General features: G+C 37.1%; 3 protein-coding genes across 10 annotated transcripts in view; 2 read left to right on the top strand and 1 right to left on the bottom strand.

Annotated features, from left to right (window-relative positions):
* LOC132205474 (uncharacterized) overlaps positions 1 to 15993 on the bottom strand; it is a 39819-nt gene extending 23826 nt beyond the window's left edge. For 2 of the 3 annotated variants that reach the window (XM_059634530.1, XM_059634531.1), the window contains exon 1: positions 15862 to 15992. The gene's annotated coding sequence lies outside the window, so the exon portion shown is untranslated. Of the gene's footprint in view, positions 1 to 15861 lie in introns of all 3 variants that reach the window. The other variant, XM_059634532.1, reaches the window with a different exon arrangement.
* Positions 446 to 2274, top strand: LOC132205094 (protein FAM219A). Its single transcript, XM_059633962.1, has 4 exons — positions 446 to 605; positions 708 to 795; positions 951 to 1113; positions 1503 to 2274. The coding sequence occupies exons 1-4, from the start codon at positions 531 to 533 to the stop codon at positions 1705 to 1707; spliced, it is 531 nt and encodes a 176-aa protein (XP_059489945.1). The 5' UTR covers positions 446 to 530; the 3' UTR covers positions 1708 to 2274.
* Positions 3452 to 19310, top strand: part of LOC132205475 (potassium/sodium hyperpolarization-activated cyclic nucleotide-gated channel 4) — a 136489-nt gene continuing 120630 nt past the window's right edge. For all 6 annotated transcript variants that reach the window (XM_059634540.1, XM_059634538.1, XM_059634535.1 and 3 more), the window contains exon 1: positions 3452 to 3690. In XM_059634540.1, the coding sequence (XP_059490523.1) occupies positions 3626 to 3690 (65 nt within the window). In that variant the 5' untranslated portion in view covers positions 3452 to 3625. The remainder of the gene's footprint in view (positions 3691 to 19310) is intronic.

Genomic DNA, 19310 nt, shown 5'->3' with positions numbered 1-19310 from the left:
AAAGAACAATTAATTTTAGAATTGCAGGCACTCTTCAATCTCTATTTATATCCGTTTGTGAACGTAAATCAACTCAGCTGCAGCAACGCGTTCAAGAGAAACTTTCACTCTCTTCCTCAGAATTACGGCGATAGCGCCTGTGTGCGTCAATGAGTTGCGCCAGCAATTATTTTTACATCCTGGAACTGAGCGACCTTGCGATTCGGGGTTCCCCAGCTATGTTAAATGCCAGGTGAAATTTGATGGTCCTTAATGATGAAAATTTTTTGTCAAGTATCGGACAAGAGAACATGAATCACCGGACCAAATGCAAAAAAAAAAAAAATAAAAATAAAAAAATGTTTGGGGGTGCAAAACCACTTTCTCACTTTCAACACCCCCCAACAGATGGCATTCCAACCCCTATTTGCTCGAGGGTCGCAGAAATATCAATACACACGGTCGAGTGTGTTTTGTGCCACATCAACATGCACATAGAACATCTTATTTTCTTTTAATTTTTACTTAAAATTACTTCTCTTAGCACAAAAATGGAAGACAGCGGGATCGAGAGTGACCCCAAGCAGCCGACGACGACGTTTTTGAGTGGAAACTCTTTTGTTAAGGTGATTTCTTGCGAATTTGACTACTTTTCATAGATGTCTCACCAGCTCAACAAAATTTAGTTAAAATGTTTGAACAGACTTTTAATTCATTTCACGTTGTAGTTAACCGACAGTGACAGTTCTCCAGCAAGCAGCGGGGGCCAAGTGACCCCACGGAAGGCTACAGCTAGAGAATTAAGGAGGAAATTAGGTATAATTACACACAATTCTAATACATGTATAATTTTCTCATGCGTGAAAACTATACAGATTAAATTTAACATAACAAGTTTAGTATAGGAATATTAAAGAATTAAATAATTCGTGAGTTGAATACAAGAAATATTATAATTTTTATTTTTCCAGAAAGGAGAATAGAACAGGCACGTAAAAGTCATAAGGCCCAGGAGTACAAGAAGGGGCCCAGTTTGATCCCGATCCAGAGACTGCCCATTCCGAGCACAAAAATTATTTCAGCAAAGGAAAAAAGGGAGCAACAACCACTCGTCGAATGGGAATCTGATGATAGGTATTTAAACACACAAAAAATAATTCTATTTTTCAAGGCTGGGTGATATAAAAATAATAGTGCACATTTTTAAGAATATTGCAATCAAAAAATTGAGTCAATGGGACATTAATTTTGGGACCACAGAAATGCATTATTTCATTAGGAAAAAAGAATTACATAATATGTATAAATAAACGTGAATACAGAGATAAAATTGTGAAAAATTGCCAGTTTCTGATCAATCATGGACAATTGAATTTTTGTTAAACAAGTGCACATTTTTCAATGATAAAAGGTCATAAATTACTTTTAACATCTCAGAAACCCAATCCTTGCTGATTACATTCTTGATGATTTATTTTATTATTTAGAGTATTTTCCATATTTAATATTAAATTTTTTTTAAGTGATGACGACCTACCCGTGAACTTCTTCCCGTCCGCAAAGGACAAAGCCGCCAGACAAGAACTGACCGACACATTCAGCATCGAGGAAATGGAAATGTCTCCCGAGGAGGACGAGGACTTGAACCTGGAGCCGCCCAAGCAGGCCCTGAACAACTGGTGCTGCTTCCAAATGCCCACCATCGACTGGAAGTGTCACATCCTGTGAGCATTTTCTCAAAAATAGATCCGATAAACGAGTACCCACTTATTAATCTGCGCACACGAAAGCAAAAATATTCTCTAAAAAATTTACGTATCTGATGGAATAAACCTGAGGCTTGATCGCTTGAAACAAATGCAAAATATGAAAATCATCTTATCAAGAGCTTAGATAAATTTCTCTTCTAGTCATGAAAAAAATGGCATTCCAAAGCTTTGTGATCATATAAATGCGTTGGGCGCAAATACATATTACACATATTTACGAAAGCGAAAGATCATCCCATCTTTTCATATTATTTAAACTGTTAGTCATTAATTAATGTTGAGAAGTTGCTTTGTGATATAAATAAGTCAATCAATCCTGTGTGTCTAGTTTACAATTTTAATTCATGTGTAAAATATATACGTCCATGATAGAAAAAATTGCTGATAATTGTTTTAGGTCTTAAGACATGCCAATTTCTGAGTTATTTATTAACATTTTTATTTAAGAACAAGTTGAATAAAAAAAAACGTGTTTTGATTGTTCTGTTTTTAAAATTGTTGGTGCATAATATGACATTTTCATAATAAAATCAACCACAATGACAGTGATATAACAATGTTTTTAACTTAAATCATACTTATTATTTAGTTGAAGAATTTCTCTTGTAACCAGGCCATTAATACTCAATGAATCATTCATATTTAATTTTTTTTTTTTTAGGATTTACAGGAAAACGGTGTTCTAACAAATTATTATGGTACTCAATTTCATTTCGAAACAGCCAGTTACAAATAAAATATCATTGTCCAAAATTAACTCTGATTTCAGACACTTAAAATAGAAGCATGATCGTTAAAATTTAAGCATGTTATAAATCAAATAAATGAAGAGCACGAGAGGCTTCTATAACGCAGAGCGCTAGCAACACGCTCATCACGCGCGCCGCACAGGTTGCATAACTGGCCAGTGAAATGGAGATTCACAAATAGCACGGCCATACCATACTTTTATAAATAGCATTCAGTACTTTGGCAATTCAAAATAATCATCCTATTTATCATTTCAATTCTGGCGTGTAGATTTTAATGTCACAAAAAATTTTAACATCATATATTTTCAAATGACCCTAATAAAAACAAATCAAATTGAAACACAGTATGAAAAGCAAAACTTCAGTGTCAGCTATTTAACCATTTTCACCAAATTATTTTCAGTGTCACCAACATAGCCCCGTTTTTATTCAATAGCACCAATAAATAAAAAATTCCCTGTTTTTTTTTTTATTATGACATGAATTTTTGGAGAAAAAGAAATGAATTGAACATATAAATTTGGATAATTTATAATAATTATAATTATTTATCATTATTTGATTTATACCTCTCATTTAAAATTCATACTGTATATTTAAATTATTTTTTATTTTAATGTGTGTTTCAGCTTAAAATTTACTGTTAAAAATTTGAAATCAGGTTAAAAACGGTTGAATTTCCACCACCCAAGCCAAAAGCACGCGAGTCTCGCGTGTGCGGCTGCCGCGTGACCCCGGCAAGGTATGCAACAGCCGGCGCACGGGCGCGCGACGATTTGGCACGGGTCGGTCGGCCGGCCGGCCTTGGCACCCTGAGTGCTTCAGGTTGCGTCGGCGAGTGCGGTCGAGTGCGGAAGGGCGAGCGGGGGTGGATCGATTGGTTGGTGCCGGGGCGCGTTGGTGGCGCGAGAGTCAAGTCGGTGCTGAGTCGGCTGGCTGGCGGCTGAGGGAGTTGAGTGTCGCCGCAGAAAACACGGAGCTAGTGAGCAGGCTACAATAACTGCTGCGGGCGGCCGACGAGGCCCCGTTTTGGGACACATACAGCAATAACGACGCAATGGGCCGCCGAGAGGCCCTCGAGGCCCCCGTCACCAAGAACACGCGCCGCAACGGCTAAGAGTTTCCATGGACGCCCTGCGACCACGAGCAGCCACCATGTCCGTCCGCAGTCTGCACAGGAGAGTCTCAGGGTGAGTCAGATATTTTAATTATTTTTAAAGGTTTTAATCTAAAATTTCAGGAATTAATATTAAAAATGGTCCTACTTAAATATTTTTTAGACTTTTCAATGTTTAAAGAATATTAAATTTTTTATGGAAATAAAGGTTAGTTTATTCAAAAATTGAAAATTAAATTAATTTTTTTCGGATTTTTTTTGAAGAACCACTTTTTTTTGACGAGCTATCCATTGAAGAAACTCACGCGTGCTTGTGTTTTTGTTCTGGGGCGTGCGTGGGTCGGTGTGTTTGCCCGCCCCGTGCGGTTTTTGCCTTTCGTGCGCTCCGCTTTGTCGGCTAAATCGTTTTGTTTATTGTTCGCTTAATGCGAGATGATGCTTTTAATTCTACACGTAGATTGCGGTTTAATCGCGCCTGCTGCAACACACGATAAGTTGCTGATAATTTACTGCTTTTTATCATGAACTCGGTTTAGCTTCCCTGGGCTTAAAAGGGTCTTACTGAAAAAATATCGTTTCCGCAACGCTCGGCGTGTTTAATTGTGCCACCTGAAATGGGAATTACTTTAAATGTCCTAATTTCTCTCACAAACCTTCTTTTTAATTGCAATAATAAGAGATCCTTTGTTTGAACCTTTTTTTATTTTTTTTTTTAGTTGCAAAACTTGCAAAGGAAAATTTTGGACGAAGCAACTTTACTGCATGTTGTATAGAGTAAATAATTTTTTAGCCTACGGTTCTGAAATTTTATTTTTGATCAATCCACAAAATGTACTTTTACTAGTTTCCGAAAACTAATAAACATATATTAAATCAAATCATCTCTTTTGAAGATTTTGTTTCAATTAATGAAAATTTAATTTAAACACCAATTAAAAAAACTTCCACAATCTAAGAGGTTGAACATTAATTTATATTTAAATTGTGAAAGTCAACTTTGGAAAATTTTATGTATTTTTTATAACCCTATAATTGAGCGATCTTGGCCTAAATTCATTTAAAAGCTATAAATTTTGTTATATATTTCATCCCAAATGGACGAACAAATTTCTTTCCGGCTCGAAACATGTGCGGGTCGTATATATTTTTCCCTTCGAGCGCCGTCAAGCCTGGCCGGCAAGCTGCTGTTTTAAGTGGATTTATTTGTATTTGCCACTCGGCAGAGTTTTATTGGCGAGATGATGCTATTTTAGCCAGTTTTACCTCGGCTCCGGCTGCACATACAAATGGCATATATCGATTTGATGAACCTACCAACCGACCGACCCACATTCCTCTCTCGCTCCAGAGTAGCGGCGCACAGAGCGCCCATCCATCCCATTTCCATGAGCACCAGAGAGCCGAGCTAACAATGCCGAGAGAGACGTGACTTTTCAAATATTTACACTGGATCATCAGGCGCGCATTATTATTCCCGATTTCTTTCGACGAGCTACCGAAGGGACGTTCTTTCATTTTGGGCAACAAGAGGGAAGAATGGAGTTGAGCGCGTAGTGGTTGGAACCGCACCCGCGCTCTCAACCAATTTGGAATCCAGCCGCAGAAAAGCGGAACGAACGCCGAGGAAGTGATTGAATTCCTTTGCGACAGATATAAAATGCGAAACATTGATATCAAAAAGGGAGGGAAAAACGTTGAATATTTAGAATATATAGTATAAAAATATTTATATATAAGAAAAATGGATTTAATGGATCTTTGTTCGGCTTAACAATGTAGTTTGCTTTACAAAAGATTTTCAATAACCATAAAATTTACAATTAAATGAAAACTCTTACAATAAATTAAAATGCGAGAGGTTGCTGAAAAAATAACAAGAACTTAAAAATTCCAAATCCGCAAAAAGAATAAAATCAGGGAATGATGATTAATTAAAACTCAGAAATATATTAAAGTGTATAAATTAATATCAATTATTATCTCTCCTTTATGAAAAATGGTGGTTATTCAATTACCAGCCAGAGCCATTTTTTGTGTATAAAAAAATAATTAATTACCTTCGCATTCAAAGCCCTTTTAAGATCCAGATTAATTATCTTATTCTTTAAATTAAAAAACTAGCAAATTTATTCATTTATTTTACTTTGCAGTATATATACAATTTTTATAACATTTAGAAAGTATTCCTTTTTTAATTCACATCTCCACTTGAAGAGACAGCGTATAATATTATATTTTCACCCCGCTTCGTCACAAGTAGTGATTCTGATTCTCACCTATGGCTCGGCAGTAAAACTGTTACGAGTGTCAAGTGCCAATATTGCTCTTGGCTGCTTGGAGAGCTTCACATTTTCCCCGTTACCGACGTCTTCTTTCATCATCCTTTTTCAATCAGACTGAACTCAATTTTGAAACTTTAGGAAATACTTGAGTACATAAAATGAAAAAAAAAATGGAAATAATTGATTGACGTAATTGCCACCAATTGTTGTCAACGCCGTGGAAGGAAATTTCTCCATTGCCTGCGATTGCACGGGGTATTCACACATAGTGGAAAAGCACCTTTAAGTGACAACGGCAGCACCCGCTGGTGGCGGAAACTGACGGAAACGCGGCAGTCTCTCGCATTTGATCGAATTTTCCGTCGGTGAGAGAACCTCGGGGAGAACGACGGATATATATGCGCATATGATTATAAGTCACGGTGCTTTGGTCCACGTGGGCACGTGACGGGGCACAAAATGCAAGACTATTACGTGCTAATGACATTTAGCAGAAAACATGTGGCGGCGTGTCTCCTCCCGAGAGAGATTTCTGAGTCCATATATAATATGAACACACACATAGGGCCGTTTTATGGCCACTGTCGAGTGACAAGTTCACTGTGGCAAAAAAGCGAGGCATAGTCGGTGTGAGATATGAGCACGAATATAAAGAACAAGAGAAGAGAAGCCCCCCTTAGATGTGCAGAATCAATGTCGTGATTGCGGCGCTGCTGAAAAAAGAGCAGAGAAGCAGTTCATAAAAAATGTATGGAGACAAACCTGTGCAGAGCTGACGCCGTGACATTTTATCCTCACTTATTACTTTTCCTTTGAGTTTGGTTGACGGCACTTTTCTTTCTAATTTCCGTGCACGATTCTGATTGAAGAACCAGGCTTCTTTCTCGTCCAACAACCATCTTTTCTTGTTTAAAAAATTGAGTGAAAATTGTCACAAAAGGACTTTTTATTTGAACGAGATTTTATGGGGAAATAATTTTAATTTATTTGATATTATCGCTTATTTCATCAGGATTATACATAACCATTGTTTTTCTTAAACAATAAACGCCTCACAAAACCTTGCTTTACTGCGTTCTTTTTTAATCAGATTATCTTGATTTTTTAAAAGTGCAAGATAGAAATGAGAAATATATTCATCTTTATGAATAGAAAATTATTAGTGACAAAATGACTATAAAACAAACTATATTGAAAAGATGAATTGATATTTTTTCAGGAAAATAGTTAAATATGAATCCATGCGTAGCGCAAGTTTATTCTCTAAAGGTACGATTTCCATTCATCAGTAAAACAAGCGCACAGAATTCCAAATTACCGGCGCCTCCAGATATTACCCTTTGGCAACAAAGTTGGCGTTCGCCAGGCCTCATTTGCAAGTGCAGTTTCCAATTTTCCGCAGCAGCCACTCGAGCTCGCAACGGCCATTCTCTCCGCTGGCTGTCGATGTGGAACTTTCGCCTCTAATCAAAGTTGCTCTCGGGTGGCCAGCGGGGCGATAACTACAATAGTTCTGGCAAAACAATGCAATGGACTTGCCGCGCATATCTGCTATTCGGCGCTGACCGGACGGACGCAACACAACGTTGGTTCTCTTCCGAAGCCGCAGCCACCGCTGGCCGGGCTTTGCTTTCTCGACTTCCGCGCGCCTTGATTTATGAAGTCATTAGCAGAGGGCCCGTGCTGCACGCGCCTCCGTGATCATTATCATAATAAAACTGACGAATATGCATCTATTTGCATACACACATACGTCGAGTACGTATTATGTGTATGCATGGGCGCCGGCACTCGACCTCTCACCACTTACATATCTCTGAATATAAAATACGTACAAAGAGCAGTAGTGCAGCCGGATCTTTGCGCCGCCGGTCTAAATTTGGCAGCGGAATGACCACCTCAAAGGTCAACGCCATGCTTTCAAAAGTGGTTCATCATGGACTCAGAATCAGTAGCAAATGTGATGGGAAAATTGTGGCAAATAACTGAAGGGATGCAAAAAAATAAATATAATAATTTTCGCACCTATAAACTAAAAAAATCAAGGGATTGAGGTCTCATTGTAAGACATTAAAAGTAAAAAAAAAAGAATCTCTAAAAGTCATAAGACAATTAAAATCCTCAGCCAGGACAAAGAAATGTTCATAAAAATTAATTAATTTTATGATTTTGAAAGAAAATTCATCCATTTGATTTTTTTTAAATTACAACAAACAATAATTTGAAAAATAAATCATTCTTCCGTCAACAACTGGAACTCAGATTGCAACATAATAATAAATATTGAATTAAATTCTAAAAAAAAAAAAAAAAAAAAGGCAAATTTTTTATGCTGCTAATATTTCCGCAACGCTTTCCAAAATACATTTTTTTTCGCTGTATGTATTATATTTATTGGTAATTGGACCTGTTTTTTGAGCCTTGTGATTTCCGCTGAAGTGATAATATCAACACTCTTGACGTGGAAATTTCTGGGAATCGAGTGTCAAATGCCTCAGTCTCCTCTCATTTATATGACGCATAAAATGAAGTTCAAAGTTCAAGAGCGAGGAACTTCCAATTTATTATTTATGCTTGAGTACATAGCTGTTTTAATTTTGAGTTATTTTGTTGCAATTTGATAAAATCTTTATTTTTTTTTATCCTTAAAATAATATAAAATAATGATTGAAAATAAAATTAAACAAAATTTTTGTCTGAAGGTAATAATCTCCAAATTAAGAGACTTGATAGTTAAATTACATTAAAAAGTGACATTCCTTAATTAACACCCCTAAAACTGAAAAATTGTCTTCATAAATGATTATGAATATAAAATGACCTCAAATTTTAATAAACCACAAAAATTGAATAAAGCATAATTCAATAAATTTGTGTTAAAATCCCCCTGTATTGACAGGATTTTGATTATATTTTGCAGATTAAAATTTCCTATTTGCTTAAAATGTTGATTCCCGACGATTCTGCAAACTTGCACAATAAGCACTTCCGACTAAAAAGCCAGCTCCGCTTAAATCCACACGCACAGCAATTGCGCCACTGCCGACGGCTGGTCGTGATTGAAAATCCCATATCACGGATTAGAGTCACGTGTGTATAGTGCGCGAATAATAATTCAGTGCTCTTCGCGCGTTCATTTTATATAATGCTCTCTCATACAATTTGCATGGCCGGCTCGGCGAGAGAGTGTGTGTCTAGCCTTAGGCCGGAATTTCATACAGAGCAGAGTACTGTAGTACGCACGGATTATCCTCATGAATAATACAGGATTAGGCGTGAAGAGTGAAGGAATTTTTTATGCTCACACTCGGCAGTCGTCTTCGAGGTGCACATCTTTCTGCAAAAACATATACGCAATTTAACCGACTCCCTGTCTCTCCTGCTTGAGTGTGTTTTGCATTTAGACGCACCGCTTTTCATGGGCCTTTTCGCTTCAGAGGAGCAGGTGCTATTATAATAGTGCGTGTACTGAATTCGTGTATGTACAGATTGCAAAAAGGTGTTTGCAAAAACATATCTGTTGAGCAAACAAACAAGACGTGCTTGAAAGGGGCACACGCATGACCTGATACGAAAATACATTTTCGGTGCGCGGAAAATGTAAACTCGCTAAAAATACAAAACATGATATTTCTCTTTTTGAAATCATCACGTGGGATATCGAGTTATTCACAAAAGCTAAAAGCCACCTCTAAACTTTGGCATTTGCCAAAATGGACACTAATTGAAAACGAATCGACACTCCGGGCCCCAGAGAATATTCCACTGAAATAGCAATGTTATGTTTTTCACGTCATAAAAACTGGCCTCATGACATCCAATGTCGGATCGGAAAATTATATTATTTGGCATTATTGAGCCATAAAATGTTTTAACTTGGAAACGGCCATAATTGCATTAACTTTTCATGCATCAACAGCATGACAAAAAGTTTTTTTTTCACTGAACAATATTTCACGCAACATATACGTTCATTAATTTTAAATCTTCGTTATCTGTAGAAATTTTATTGAACGTGACAAGACATTTTGAAGTGCAGAATTATACATTATTTATTTTTTTGGGAAATACAGAGAGTTAGCCTCGGCCAGAGTAGGCCTTTAGATTGCACTATGAAATAATTTTTTCAATTTAAAATTCCATGAAATAAAAGCCAAAATGCAAATTCAAACTTCTTGATTAAACTTTCAGTTATACTTTGAGTGTTTTTCTGATAAAATAAAATATTTGATCAATTTTCAGTTGCACTGTTCATTGTTCACAACTATTGATTTTTTTGAAATAAACTCATCATTTCACAATTTGCTTCGTCATGATACAAACCCCACCAATTTGAGGACAAAAGATGTGGTCATCTTTCCCAATCACAGAGGCGATTGAAACGGAAGCTGTTCTGGCTGCAATCCTTGTTTGTCTCGTCGGGCGGCGGCGTAACGACGAGAGACAGACGCGGCAATGGGTTTCGATATAGCCAGGCAATGGGTGGACGCGCCATCAATGGGTCTATTAATTGGTCTCGTCTCCCATCTCCGATACACTTTTCGCCCTCGACAAAGACGATATTTTCCAGCAGCAGCATCTAGCCCAATATTTACCCACGGCGTCTACCCCAGTAGGGCCAATATTAACACAAACCAGACGGACAATGGATAAACCAGAAGCAGAAAAAACTGGCGGTGATTGGCTAGCGGGGAAACAATCAACGCTCTGGGAGGCACAAAAATTAGCGTGAGTTTCGCAACGTGGAAAAAAGAGTGCTGATCTGATTAAGGTTGCCGCTCTCGACATCACCATTGGCAACAATATACGGTGGCTGAGCTGCGTATCGATCTGTTCGTTTGCGGCGAGTGAAATAAAAACTGTCAAAATTTTCGCAGACAAATGTCGTGAGGGTCGACGAACTACTTTTGTCATTATACGCACTCCAAACATCACCGGCGGCAATATGAGAAACTTTTGTGTATTAATAACCGTATATTTGAGTGGAAGTTTTATGTTGCCGAACGCACGTCCGCCTCGAGTGGCTGTTGCTACGGATATTATACGACCGAAAAAGCCAAGTTCTAGTTCCTTATACTTATAACCGTGCACGCCATAAAAAGCTTGCGCAAGTTAAGGAGTTATTTCCCACTCACAAGTACAAGTCGTGTTGCTCATTCAGATATAAAGCGACCCCTTTTAACCTCATTATCGTTGGAGGGAGCGGCTCGAATTCGTGGAAAGCCACCGTCGCGCATTTCCACAATTTGTAGAACAAGTTGGCAAAGTTTTAGTGGAATTCGCAGAAAATGCCGCGTGTGGGACGCGCCCTGCAATTCAAATCGCTTGGCTGGTTTGCATTATGTGTGCTCAAGAGTAAAATCGGATCAGAGGCGGTTGTGTAATTAGGATTCATCCCTAATCAAGCTGTATACTTGAGTGTTTATACTCAGAAAATCATATTAGAACGATAAGCTCATTAGAATAACCGTTATTGCAATTATTTCTTATTCATTATTGCACATAAATAGTGCAAAAAGTTGACTTTCAGGTTAGCTGTATTAAGATTTTCAAATTCTTTACTCCCTAAATTAATTTGAATAAATTAAAATAGACGCAAATGGATAATATTTTTTATGCGAGGCGTAGAAAGTCTTGGAAGCTTATCTAAATTTTCTGTTAATTTGGAGAGTATCCCTTTAATATATTTACCAGATTTTAAAAAAAAAGTGCCAATGTATGTAATTTATAGGAATTTTGCAAAGATTTTACTAGCGAAAACATTAATAACTTCAGCTAAAAAAGATGAGCATATATCCGAATATCAAATTTTAATATACAGAGAAATATTTATCAGGTACAATCCTAAATTAAATAATTTTTGGACGGACTAACCACATATAACGGTTCTAGCATTTTTTGCTACCTTTGATTTTAATCTCTGTCGCATCCTTCCTAGAACATATGGGTAGGCGAGATTTCTGCGAATGCCGCAGCGAATTTATCGCCAAATGATAAATATCAGTGGTAATGGCTGGTAATTATCAACGCCCCCTGCTGATGAGCGGTGCCTTTTGTTCTGCGAAACCTCTCACCCACACACACGTGGCCGGAATTGGATGATAGGCTGATTTCCCCCTCACATATCGTTTCACCCTCTCCAAACCTGCAGGGTGAATCGGATTAGAAAAAAATGGAGCAAACACTCGCGCGGCCTTTGTTTTGATTGATGAGCTCTGATTTTTGCAACAAATTGGCCGATTTCCCGGTATCGTTTGTTGTGTCGCACCGAGGGTGACGCGGCAGGGGTGATTTTTCCACCCTCGCACCTCCCACCACCCCCGCGTGAAAATCACTTTGACCCGGCAACTTTTTTTGTCGTTTACCAGCAGTGCTGGCAAATGTACGGCGAAACACACAGAGTGTGACGCGCCGCCGACTTTCTGAAAAGTCGTTATTGCATCAAATTGTGATTTATATGTGCGCCACTGCTCCGGTCTGAGGCAATTTTCCAATTGCAGCCGTACTTTTACGTGAATAAAATGGTGATTATTGTGCGAAACGCGTTCTGCAGGAAAATAGCGCAGAGCGCAGTTCCAGCATGAAAAATTTCCGCCATCGTAGTTCCTTTTTCAGGGCTTTACGTTCTCAACTCAAGATTAGTTAACAAATAAATTTTAATTTCCACATTATTTTAAGTTTTATTCAATTTGTTATTGATGTATTTATTGGTGATTAACATACTACACGTGTTAATGTTTTCAGATTTGAAAAAGCTATATTAATGAAGATCTTGGTTTAGTTTATTTTTTTAATAAAGTAAAAAATTTAAAGAATTCTGCCAATAATTATATTGAAAGGAGCAAAAAACGTTAAAAATAACAAAATAAGTGCCGAAAAGTAAAAGAAGCCATAATTTTTAAATAAATAAAAAATACATATTCAATTTAATTAACAAAATTTAATATTCCTATTAAATAAAATTATATCATAAAATTCACCTATTGATTTATGAATTTTTTTAGAAAATGTTTACCTTATTTTGGGTGTATGTTATCTGCAAAATATGCCGAATATATGCATAATTATAAATGAATTGCTTGAAATTAGATCTTTTTTAAAGCAGACGTCGTATTCCATTATTTTTTTTATCACCTTCTGACGCCGTATTAAAAGTGAATCACTCTCAAGAGCTTATATGGTTGAGGGTGATGAGCCCGATTTGTCCCCAACTTTTTGGCAGACTTAGCTACTTTTAATCTGCGCAAACATACCTTATATAGCAAGACTAAAATACCCAATCCTAAGTGGCACATAAAGGCCGGATCGATAATGTGCTGTAGCGTGAAGATCGCAGCGAGAGATGCTCCGAGATTATGTTCGCAATATTCGAGCTTTTCTCCGCCCTAGATTTTCTTTTGCCGAGCGACGACACACGCAGGCACTACTAGTTCTACAAGAAAACTTAGCTCATTCTGGCTCCCTGCATGCGAGTTTATATTGCATTCTGCGAAATGCACGCCGCCTGCAGATGTCACCAGAGGGCGAACATCAGCAAAATTCGAATTCCGCCCCCAAGCTTGACGATTCGAGCGCGACGATATTGAATGCAACTTTGTGATGTGACCTGGCATAATGTGCAGGCACGAGAGGAGCAGCTCTCTTTCTCATTTATTAGATCGAATCAAGGCCGGTGGTCGTGTCTTTTCGTCTCGATGCCCCACTTTGATTCACTCAAAACGCGACATGGGCGAAATTCAGCGACATATGCACGGCGACGCGATTCTCGATCTGCTTATGCCGCTGTTTCGTGATTGCTCCTTTAACCGTGCCCGCTGAATCTGCGGTAGATAAATATTCCACCTCTTTTGTGTCTTCAAAGGAATACTACTTTTTTTCAACGGAGTGCCCCATTGACTATTTTTTAATTAAAAAAATTAATACTTTATAAAAGAACGATTAAAAACATTTACAAGAACAACAAGAACAAAAAAAGTTAAGTTTTAAATTAAAACCAAATTAATGTAATGTTTTATGTCCACATAGGACCACAGGTTTTTTTTCTAGTCAAAATTTGAAATAAGTTTTAAATAATAACAATATTTAAATTTTTAGAAAATAATTTGAAGGTTTCGCGAACTTTTCTTAATTAATTATTTATCTTTGTTATGCATTATTTTTTTTGGTTCAAACACTGGAAACATTCCAACGATTAAATTCATCACAATTTGGAATCAGCGTTGTTCATAATAGCATGTACTTGCCTGCATTGATTCATGTGAGTTTGTGGTTCAAAATTCATACTTGAACCTGGTGATTTCATTGCTGGTTGCAGCACTTGTGTAAAACATTTAAGCTTTAAAATAAAAATTGTACCTTTTTATGTAATCTAAAAACTTATTTTATATATCGTCATAAAAAATTATTTCCTTTAATTCAACAAAATATTCAAAAGTGAATTAATTTTAATATAATATGAAAATATTATTAATATCAAAGAAATTGATAAATGATTTGAACCCTATGAAAATTGGCTGCCTCGGATTTACTTTGTGAGTGTGAAGTGGAAATTTATTCGATTGCTCACGTCACAATTAATCAGGAAGAGAGAGATGTATTATGGAGAGCGAGCGGAGGCGTTGATATGCAGGCCGTTTAATGCATGGCGCGTTAAATTAGCTCTGCACGTGTGATTTGTGCGAAAGGTAACCCACTCACCGCCGGGTGCTAATGTAATTGAAATATTGGTGCTTTACTTTCACGGGCAGCGAATAATTTATTTGAGTGTGCTGCCATGTAAAATAAAGCCGCGTAACTCGCTCGCTCGCTCGCACCCATGAATATTTCCCAGCGTTTTTACCCGTGCTGCTGTTGGGAGTTATTGGCGTATTTTCAAGCTGGCTACCACTTTTGCTAGCAACTTTCGGCGGCGAGACGACGCTCGAGAGAATAACAAAGCAGTTTTCAGCGGCGAACCAGCCACCGAGTGCGCAGACTGGAAATAATTTCTTTCATTTAACCTGAATATGAAAACAACTAATGGCCTCTTACCAAGACCAAAAGCACAGATGGTGACCTCATTTTCATTTAACGTGGTTAAATAATAGAGAAGGGAAATTAATTTTTCATAATTTGTTTTACCCAGAATTTTGCTGAATAATTAAAAAAAAATTAATTGACGAATATTCTCAACATTTCACTTTATGATTTATGACAAAGAATGAGAGAATTGCTTTTTAAGTGAAAAAAAAACAACAATAAACCAAACGGAAAATATAAAGATGATTTCTTTTACATCCCATTAATTTTTAAATTACAAAAAAAATTTAAATTTTGTTTGCAAAAAAAAAACAAAATCTGCTGCTATGTTTAAATTAATATATTGACTGAGAATTTTGATTTATAAGTGTCATTAATGAATTAAGATATAATTATTGAATAGTTTTTTATGCCAAATAAGTGTATTTTTCGGTATTTTTGCTCGATTTATGTTTTTGCTAGCTTGGCCATAAGTAGTTCAAGGTTTTGCAAGTTGCATTTGACACTTCAAGCAAAAGATATTTTTAATTTTTTTTAACCTCTTTTTGTTCGAGGAATATTTTGAACTAGAAATTGTCAGATTACAAAGATCCTTTGGAAAAATTTTAGTTGAACAGTGTATATTAAAAATTAAAATGTAAAATAAAATTTTATAAATATATCAATCTCCGTAATAAACCATAAACCATAATCAAAGTCACGTTTCGGCATTGGCAAGGAAATTTCATTGATTTTCCACTGTTGAGAATTTACGAATCTTGTAGTCTAAAATTTTATAAGATACGCTATGTACTACATAAACGCCATCAAAACGATTTGAGAAATTCCCTTTGTTGCAACCCCCATCACGGATCCGGAGGCTAGACATTTTGCCCATGCGCCGCATAAACAGTTTTTGCCCATGAGCAAGCGCTCGGACGTTCGGGGGGTGAGAAAATGCCTACCTTAACTGTTACGGCCGCTCTTCCTGCAGTTTCCTTCACTTTTTCGTCGAATTTACACTTTTTTCACTTGTAAATTAACAAAAAGAGGTTTCCACAACTCCGCGAAGACATTTCCTATCTAAATTCACCACTAAAATGCTAATTTCCTTCTTTCCTTGCTTCGCCTCACACACCGAGCGCAATACTGATTGATTTTTTTGTTTACCTGTAAATGTCTTAAAATGATTGATGACTTTGGCTAATTCCACGCAACTGGTTGGTCGACCTACTGACAGGCAATTTTTGAATATTAACGGCGGGAACGGCACGCATGTGATTATAATTTATAATAACCGCCAAGCAGATCTCCAATTATTTTGAGTCGTGAAACCAGCAATTCTGAAAACATTTTATATTATTTATGAAAATAAATGAACCGAGAATAACAAATAATAATAAATAAATTAATAAAATTAAATTTAGGATGTTATAAGAAAGGGCGTAAATTTCATAATATACTTTGTGATAATTTTAATTGAATTTTTTTAAGAGAGGTTTAAAATATACAATTATTTAGCTTTCGTAAATTATTAATATCATAATAAAAACTTGTATGCCTTTCTTAGCAGTTTATAAATATTTGGAATTGTTTATTAATGTTGGTTAAATGATCTCATTAATCTAATGAAATGTTCCTAAAATTGATGGATTTACCGACTCAAGTTAAAATAAATAATTATTTTGATGTATAAATATACTGTATAAATATTGCTCAACGGTCACTTCTATGACATGCGTGCCCTTCCCGCCATTATTATGCAAAAAATTCGTAAGTCAGGAGGTCGGCCAATCAGTAGCGTGGAAATAGCCAGTCAACAATCATTTTTAGATAAATGATGTAAACAAAGAAATTCATCAGTGTTGTGTTCGGTGTGTTCGGCGAAGCAAGGAAAGGCGCGTTTTAAAAGGTTTTTGTGGTGAATTTTGAAAGAAAATGTCATCGCGGAGCTGTGGGGACCTCTTTTTAACTCAAAAACGAAAAACAAAATATAAATTAAAAGAGAAAGTGAGAAGGAAAACCAGTGCTTCGCTTCTTCAGGACTGCAGGAAGAGAGACCAGCTTCAAGGTAAGCCTTTTCTCACTACCTGAACGTCCGAGCGCTTGCTCATGGGCAAAACTGTTCATGCACCACATGGTCAAAATGTCTCACCTCCGGTTCCGTGGCAGCAACAATTTCTGCGCTGTTTCGTGCTTCCTTCCTGCGTGTCTATTTCCAGCGTCTTTCAAATCTCACGACCCCAAAATCGGGTCCAGCAAAAGCTTTCTCCCCAGGCGAATCCCCTCAGCTTCCGTGTCTAAAGCAAAGTGGACGAGCAGACGACACAAATCCTCATTTAAGTGCCGCATTTCCGGGACTCTGCCCACCGGGAGTTTCAAGAAAAGGGGTGCACCTTCTTCTTACTGCGTGTGTTATTTTGCGACGGCGGGCAGACACGAGGCAACCGGCTTGTCGCGCGTATTGAGCGGGTGGCCTATCTCTCTCCACCTCGCCGGGGCCAAATTCTAGCGCCATAAAATCTGCTGCTCACGTCGTCTGACTGACCAACCAATCGGTCGGCGTTGCAAGAGAAGCGAGAATCGCTCGCTTCTTTATTTAGAAGCCCCAAAAAAAGATAGACTTTTCCAAAGACCCGCGAGTCACCAGTCACCAGTTATCAATAAAGAGACACTGACGCGGCAGAGCAGAGTTTGGCTCTCTTTCCCTCTCTCGCGGTGTGTCACAAATCTCCAATCTGATTCCAATTGACGTTCACTCTCGCACTACTGTCGTCATTTTCCTTCCGAGATGTTTGCCCTGGGACCAAACGACTCGCCCTCTGCTCTTGTATGCGTTGGTTTTATTGTGGCGATTGAGACTATATTTGTAACAGCAATTCAGTTTGATGAACTTTCAACATACATCCAGGGCACCAATTTATTGTGTTATTCATGTCATATTCGAACTGCAGACGTCATTCAAACTGATTTTTCCAATTTCATAACATTCATAACACATTTGTTTTGAATCAGTTAGACGCAATTTGAAGAACGGTCTGAGAAAAAATAATTCATTTAATTGAAACGTAATAATCAATACATTATTAATTCAGATGTGTGAAAATTGTTTTTTTTTTTTTTTTTTAATAATCCATCCTTCTAACAGTTATGAAAATCGTTGAGAAAAGCAGCAAAGTAAAACAATGCTAGAATTTCAAAGAGGGAAACATTGAAAGAAATTATAATTATATGAAATCAAAGTAATAATGTGCAATCAGTCCTACCCATGGGTGCAGTTCTGAAACGACTATAAAATTGTAGCCTGAATTCAATGGGATATTGATTTCACCTGGATGATTAAAATGTTTCCTATCCTGTAGTATTTGAAATATAATTAGGGCTTTTTAATTTCAAATATATTGAAGCCCAAATATTATCATAATATGTTAATGGCCGTTCAATGATACCGACTGGAGCAGAACAGTTATGCTTCCATAAATAACACAAAACATCAAAATCTGGATTTACCAGATTTCATAAGAAATTTTATGATCAAATCGGGGACATGAGATTCTTAACAAAATCCCAGATTCTTCCGTTTTCTACGAAAACAAGCAAGTGAGCAGGCGGAAAACATTTTTGCAAAGTTTAATCTAAATTCAAATTACTTAATTGCACGCGGCGAACTCAGTCTGGGCGCAGCTGCGTTCCTCTTTTTTGCCTCAGGCCGCTCTCGTGTAAATGCTAATTGAAGAGCCTCTTTGGCTCTTCTTTTTTACGACGCGTCTGCCGAGCCAGCGAAATAATATAAATTAATTAAATCACAAGAGAGATAGGCTCGTCAATTAAGCCACGTCCGGCGAAGGAAAAATAATATTGTTCTTGACGAGAATAAAAAAGCGGGCCCCTCGCAAATTTAATTTCTCCCCCATAGCGATATTTTTGTTGGCGATTTATTTTTTCGGCTCATTCACGCTGCTCACGCCATCTCCTTTTGTTTTGCCGGCCGATTTTAATCAGCGGACAAATTGCATCGGGTCAGGATCATCGCCGAGGGTGTGTAATTAACGGACGGCACGCAACATAACTAATTGTCATTTGCAAGCGCATGCTTTCGCCCTCTCACCGTCAAGGGTTATTTTTAATCCGGCGCCCACGCCTGATGAGCAGGTGTTCATCAAAGTCGGCTTGCGGTTGCCGCATCATCACTTCGCTGTTCTAAAGCGACACATTTTGACAACAATCTGCCCATCAAACAGGGGCACAATTTTTAACGCTGATCATTAAGGTAATTTTAAAATCATATTTATTTTTAATATATCATTTATTGCTATTGTTTGATTTTTATAAAAAAATTATTTTACCTTTTTAATATTAAATGAAATTATTTGTAAATATTTTTTTTTAAACAAAAAAATATTAAAGTTTTAAA

This window comes from Neocloeon triangulifer, unplaced genomic scaffold (assembly GCF_031216515.1).
Source record: "Neocloeon triangulifer isolate White Clay Creek 2 clone unplaced genomic scaffold, ASM3121651v1 ptg000002l, whole genome shotgun sequence".
Taxonomy (NCBI): domain Eukaryota; kingdom Metazoa; phylum Arthropoda; class Insecta; order Ephemeroptera; family Baetidae; genus Neocloeon; species Neocloeon triangulifer.
This window is presented reverse-complemented; position numbering and strand designations above follow the sequence as displayed.